Source organism: Perissodus microlepis, chromosome 5 (assembly GCF_051167445.1).
Source record: "Perissodus microlepis isolate ML-2025 ecotype Zambia chromosome 5, ASM5116744v1, whole genome shotgun sequence".
In the NCBI taxonomy this organism is placed as follows: domain Eukaryota; kingdom Metazoa; phylum Chordata; class Actinopteri; order Cichliformes; family Cichlidae; genus Perissodus; species Perissodus microlepis.
In genome coordinates this window covers 14,375,807-14,382,976 of record NC_140465.1, presented here as the reverse complement: position 1 = coordinate 14,382,976, position 7,170 = coordinate 14,375,807, and the positions used below count along the sequence as shown (strand labels likewise).

Genomic DNA, 7,170 nt, shown 5'->3' with positions numbered 1-7,170 from the left:
GAAGTTCGCCAGAGGCCTGATAATGAACTAATCATTTGATTCAGGTGTGTTGACCCAGGGTGATATCTAAAACCTGCAGGACACCGGCCCTCGAGGCCTGGAGTTGCCTACCCCTGCTTTAACAAAATCAGCTTGAAGCTGATGGTGAAGCTGTCTCTGCTCAGTTTTATTATCTCATGCTGTAATTGTATTTTGGACTTATTGCCAGAAAGACAGCAGACAGTATGTGTTGGCAGTAAGAAATCACCAAAGCAGGGCTGCACTCTGGGCTGAGTACTTTGTCAACTGCTCTTTACTGTGGTGACAGATGACTGAACTGCCAAATTCAGCACAGATCAGATCAACACGCTTGCTGATGATACAACAATATTAGCACTCATCATCATGGACATGCTTTTCTATAGTGTCTGCAGATGTTGTGCTATCAGTGCTCAGGTGTTAACAAACAATGAAAAAGGTCAACTGTACACTATCTCCTTAAAAACAAATTGTTTTTATTAGAAGTGGCCACAAATAGTTATTGCCAGTTCATCTAATTTGTGATGATGATACAAATCATGCATAAGCACACGTTCGTTATTCTAATTAGCTGAGAAATGTTACAGTCATGTGACTGTCATGTTAAAAGTCTCTTAACAGTGTTAGACAAACTCAACACACTCCTCATACAGGTATGTAGACAACCTAAAGAATGCATATTGTTTGTTTGTTTGTTCATGAGAACAGAGAAAGAAATGTTTTTTTGAATGCTGAAAATTGAAACTTGTTTCAGGGCTGTGACAGGGAGTCATGGAGTTATTCAATGTGACTGTTAATACTATGAGCTTCCTTCTCTGCGATTCACAAAAGAACAAATTATGTGTGTTATTATATGTTGTCCTCAGCTCATTTATGCTTATTACAATATGTGGAAATCTTCTTGTGATAATTTCTATAATTTACTTTAGATATCTCCACACTCCTACTAACTACCTTATCCTCTCTCTGGCTGTGTCTGATCTACTAATTGGTGCTTTAATATTTCCTTTGAGCATGACAGTGTCTCTAAAGCCATGTTTGTCTGCATACAGTTCACTGTGCAACTTAAGAAGCACAATGGATATAACAATAGGTATATCTTCCTTATTAAATTTGTGCTGTATTTCTGTTGATCGATATTATGCTGTTTGCCACCCTCTGATATATAAAACTAAAATAACTGATTGTGTTGCCATGAAGATGGGCCTTGGAAGTTGGGCTGTTGCTATCTTGTGTGGAATTTTTGTCTTCCTGATGTTTTTTATTTCAGACGAATGTGACGCAAGTTGCGCTTTCGCTCTAATTGCCGGATCAGTGGTAGCATATTATATCCCAACAATAGTTTTACTTTCCATGTACACCAAAATTCTTGTTGTTGCACTGAGGCAGGCACGCAGCATCCATAATACAACTTCTGAGAACACAAAGTCTAAAGCAGTTTCCAGTAAGGAGAGAAAGGCCACAAAGACATTAACCATAGTTATTGGAATATTTTTAATTTTTTGGGTTCCTCTTTTTCTTAGTTATTCATTTGTTCTTCTGGATAGTTTTATACTTTATGTGCTTCTTGAACCATTTAACTGGTTTTCAATTTCTAACTCAATGCTCAATCCCTTTATTTATGCTTTCTTTTACACTTGGTTTAGAAGAGCTTTTAAAATGATAATTTCTGGAAAAATATTTCAAGGTGATGTTACTAACATAAAACTACACTGACAGCTATATATATATTATGAATTATATCAATAAGAGTAAATATCACCACAGTTGATCTTCTCTATGTTGTTCATTACAGTTTCAACTATGTAAGTCAACTGTCACTATGCACAGACTGAACTGCCTATGTACAGATTTTATCAGTACACTGTTAATGAGCTTGTTCATGTAATTATCACGTTTCTATAAAATATGAAGATATATTGAATGGCTGTTAAAAGTGAGCATGACACAAATGATCATTCTTCTACTACTACTTCTGTATTGCCCTTATAGAAGACCTTGTTGACAAACAGCATATAATGTTACAATAAACATGTACATAATTGTTATAATAATTCTGTCTCTTTTTAAAAAAAAATTAAGTGTGTACTGTGTAAATGAAACACGACAACACACTAATTAAAGGTGTGAATGACTGTTGAATTCTTATTCCCTAAGCTTGCCTGCGTGTCTGCTTGTCTGTAATTACAGGTGTTTAGTCCACTTCCCTTGTGTGTACTGTGTAAATGAAACACGACAACACAGAATCCCTAATTAAACGTGTGAATGACTGTTGAATCTGTATTCCTTAAGCTTGTCTGCTTGTACACAGAGCTAACTTTCTCCCAAACAGCTCTAAGAAAGGTCTAACTTTAGCACTTGGCAATTACATAAGGTAAAGATGTTTGGAGCAGAAAACAATAAAAGAGCAACAACAGTAGTGACATGATATTTTCCCATAATTACTGCCTTAGGATGGTGACATTTTTCATTGCTCACACTAAATTAACCCAAAAAGTCTGTTTTTATTAATTTTTCATTTACAAACATACGTACATACATACACACAGTATATCTCAACAGGAAAACTAAATATACATTGAACATGGGAACAACTTTTTTTCAGGCGACACATAACACACGTGTTCCCATCAAAGAAACTGAATCATGAATCTGAACAGCAACACAGAAATAAAATATGTTTATGCCACCCACAAAAAAGCTTTTTCATTTCACTGTCTTAAAAGTGGGAGTTTAAATGCAGTAAACCTTTTCCCCTCTTTCACTCTCTTTTTCCCTCTTCTTGTGTGTGAGAGAATGTGTGCGTGTGCGTCAGGTTTGCTTTGTGTTCCAAAGTTGAGTATTTCTGCTATTCTCTCTGCACCTGAGTGTGACACATTATCACACACCTGCATGTTGTTGGGCCAGTTAAGGTCTGACTACAAGAGAGGGAGTTTCTCCTCAGCCAATAACATATCATTGGCCTCTTAAAGCAAGCTAGGTTCCCGCACATCGGAGACTTAAAGAATCGGTGTAAGTGTGTTTCTTTGGCCCTTTTTTCTCCTCTGTTCAGAACGCCGATAACACAAGGTGGGAGAGCTGAAACTGGACCTTCACTGAAGGTCCAGTTTCAGGTCACTGAAGGAAATTGCTTGTTGAGATGGCTTGCCAACCGCTAGTGAAGAAATACTATTGAACTGTGTTATTATAATGAATTCCATTTCAATCCATTATACTCTTACTAGATCATACTGGTAACATGATGTTTACAGAGACCCATCAAACTTACTCTATGTTAACATTAGGCCTCACATAACATTCACTATAACACAAATAAAAGGAGGGACAGATACTGTTTATGCTATATTTTGTTTGTGTCTCTTCTGTCATTGTGGCTCAATAGTGAGTAGTGGTGCAACAGATCACTGTTGACCCGTGATCCGAACCGATCCCTCTCCATGGTTCGGTACGCACGTAATCCGAAGATTCGAAAAAGAAAAAAAAAAGTTTCACTGCACAAGTTTCATGCGCAATCTGCGCATGGTCAGTCTTTCAAGCAATAGTCATGGCCAGCGCTAGCGGTCCAACTGAAGGAGCAGAGGCGCTCAAGAAACCTCCAGCATCACTTAAATCTCATGTGTGGGAGCATTTTGGCTTCCCCGTTAAATATGTAGATGGGTAAAGGGTGGTGGATAAAACACAACAACAACAACAAACTTTATTTATATAGCACATTTAAAACCAGTGGTGTACCAAAGTGCTTAACATGCAAGAGAGTAGGATGAAGTAACAGGGAAGGATGAGGGCTATTGGGCAAGGTACCAAAACATGCTAGCAGGTTGAGTGGCATTAAAACACAAAAGCAAAAGAATTGCTAAAAGCATAAAAGGAAACTAAGTGTAAAGGATAAAACAGTCAAAATTTTTAAAAATGATTAAAAGTAATTAAGAATAAGCCAAAGATAAGAATAAGCATTAAGCTAACTGACAAGCAGGCGTTAACTGGTAGAAAAGGCGAGGCTAAATAAGTGGGTTTTAACCGCGATTTGAAGAAATGGATGGAATCAGACTCGCGTATAGCGATGAGTGACTGGGAAGATGATCTTAGTGCTCTAGTAGGGGTGTATAATCTAAGTAGCTCAATGAGGTAGCTTGGCGCTATATTGTTAATAATTTGGAAGGTAAGCAGCAGGATTTTGAATTGAATGCGATACTTAACGGGAAGCCAATGCAGGTCAGCAAGGACAGGGGTAATAGAGACATGGCGCCCACTACCAGTAAGGAGACGAGCAGCCGCATTCTGAACAATTTGGAGTCTATGGAGGAGAGGAGAGTTAAGACCAAAGTAAAGTGAGTTGCAATAATCCAACCTAGATGTCACAAAGGCGTGGATAAGCTTTCCAAGGTCCCTATGTGGAACATAATGTCTGGCCTTGCTAATAAGACGCAATTGATGGAAGCAAGATTTAACAACAGAAGACACTTGTTTGTCGAACTTAAAAGAGCTGTCCAAGAATACACCCAGGTCACTAACAGTGTCGGTGAGGAAACTGTTAAAGGAACCGAGGGCGTCATGGCAGTTGGCCACGGGGGACTGCTGTCAAACACGATAATTTCAGTTTTCCTGTCATTTAGAATAAGAGAATTACCTGCGAGCCAATTTTTGACCACACGCATGCACTCGCGAAAGCCGTACAAAGACATAGCGGGATCATCAGTTAGTTCAAAATACATCTGTATGTCGTCGGCATAACAATGATGTGTAATGTTATACTTCTCAAAGACTGCGCCTAAGGGGAGCATATACAATGAGAAGAGCAGGGGGCCAAGGACAGATCCTTGAGGCACGCCGCAGGAGACAGGTGCAGCAGAGGAGAAATAAGGGCCAAAATTGATCGAGAAGGACCTATTAGAAAGGTATGACTTAAACCAATCAAGGGCGGCACCTCCAATGCCAACTGTGTGTTCAAGCCTCGCTAATAGGATGTTATGATCTACCATATCAAAAGCCGAGGATAGATCTAGTAGGACCAAGACTGAAGAGCGTCCAGAGTCAGCAATCAGAAGGAGATCATTGAGGACTCTGAGCAAGGCCGTTTCAGTACTATAACAGGGTTTGTAAGCAGACTGAAATTTATCATAAATGGCATTTGGATCCAAATACGGCTGGAGTTGTGAAAGAACTCTCCAGTATTTTGGACAGGAATGGAAGGTTAGAGATTGGCCTATAGTTTCCAAGATCGTTATGATCAAGGTTCCTTTTTTTAAGAACGGGCTGGACAACAGCGTGTTTGAAGGCTAAAGGAACAGAGCCTGCAAGTAGGGATATATTCATTAGAGATAGGATGCTGAGTCCAATTACGCTGAAGCAATCCTTAACTATACGAGATGGAAGGATATCATAAGCAGGAGAGGTGTTCTTTGATTGGTCAATAAGTCGCTTGAGAGTATGGAGTGACACCGGCTCAAACTGTTGAAATGACAATGAACAACCAGGGGTGGGAGTAAAACTCGGCACCGAAGGGAGCGAGAACTTAAGATGTAGAACTTTATGAATAAAATGAGTTAAAAGATTTTCACAGAGAGCAGGAGAGCACGCCAGTGGCATTTCAGGACAGGGGTTAACCAATGAATTGAAAACATTAAAGAGGGATCGGGGGTTGTGACCATGAGTAAGAATAATTTTAGATAGGAAGGCAGCTTTAGCCATTTTAGCAGCAAGTTGAAATTGCAACCGGCGGGCACGCAGGATATCATAAGAAACCTGGTGTCTATCTTCTATCTCATCCCGGCGGCACACACGTTGCAAGGCACGTGTAGAATCGTTTAGCCAGCATCGGGAAAAGGATCTAGGGTGCTTCATTTTAACAGGGGCAACAGTATTGAGGATGGAGGAGCATGTGGAAAAAAAGGTACTAGCAAAGTCATCAATCGTGGAAGATAGGGAACAGTCAGGAATGGAGGAGGCAAGTTTCGGAAAAGACGTTGAAAAATTCTCCACAGTTCCAGAATTAATTATACGTGTAAGGCGTAGGAAAGACTCAGGGTGAGGTTCAGAAGTACATAAGTTAACATCAAAGATAACAGGAAAGTGATCAGAAATCCCAACATTGCTTTTATCCTTAATGCTAATGTCCAAGCCATATGAAAAAAACAGATCGAGAGTATGGCCCCTAGCGTGGGTTGGTTGATTAACCCACTGGACAAGATTAAAAGAGTCTGTTAATGCAAGGAAATCTTTGGCTAACGGATCGTCATTACAGCAGATATGAATGTTAAGATCACCAACAATAAGTACACAGTCATATTTAAAAATAACTGAACCAAGAAGGTCAGCAAATTCGTGAATAAAAGTCGTATTATATTTAGGTGGCCGGTAAACCACAACAAACAGAGAAGTTCGCGAGGCGGTCATCTCCAGAAGTTGAGCCTCGTAGCTGAGGTAGGAAGGACAGGGTAGCTGTCGGACTTTGTATTTACATTTAGAGACTGAGGGTAAGCCACCGCCTCTACCGGTAAGCCTCGGAGAGCTAAAAAACACACAGTCCGGGGGGAGAAGCTCAGAAAAGGGAAGCGACTCACCAGGGTGAATCCAGGTCTCCGTCAAAAAGAGAGCATCAAGGCTCGTGGCAGAGAAAAAGTCTACAGATGGTTGGACCTCCAGGGCAACGGAAAACTACGTGACCGCTCATTACATCACAGCCGAGTGGGAGATACGAAGCCCTGTACTGCAGACAAGCCCCCTCTATAAGAGTCACACGGGTACAAATCTGGCGCACTTACTGACGGAAGCGGTGGCAGAGTGGAGGATAGAGAGGCCCAATACCAATATCCCAGTCACAACAGATAATGCTAAAAACCAAATAAATGCAGTGAACGAGGCAGGACTGTGCTTTGCACCCTATCTGTAGGATCCCAAAATTTAGCATCCCAAAAGGGAAAGTGAGTAAGATGGACCACCTCCTTGGGAGGATAAGGAAGGTGGATTCCTACTTGCACCGAAGTTCAACAGCTGCTCATGTGCTTAAGACCAAGCAAGATATGCTACAACTGCCTACTCATAAACTCATACATGATGTCCCAACAAGGTGGAACTCCACTTATGATTAGGGATGGGTATCGTTTAGGTTTTATCCGATACCGGTGCCAAACCGGTACTTTTGAAACGGTGCCG

General features: G+C 40.5%; 1 protein-coding gene across 1 annotated transcript; it reads left to right on the top strand.

Moving 5' to 3' along the window:
- The first annotated feature begins 789 nt into the window (after positions 1-789).
- LOC146386869 (trace amine-associated receptor 1-like) lies at positions 790-1,734 on the top strand. The gene has a single exon (XM_084927220.1). It carries the CDS (start codon positions 790-792, stop codon positions 1,732-1,734), a length of 945 nt encoding a protein of 314 aa, XP_084783346.1.
- Positions 1,735-7,170: the final 5,436 nt, after the last annotated feature.

Bases quoted from the DNA above. Each gene is read 5' to 3' on its own strand.
- LOC146386869 (XM_084927220.1), top strand. From the start codon at position 790: ATGGAGTTATTCAATGTGACTGTTAATACTATGAGCTTCCTTCTCTGC.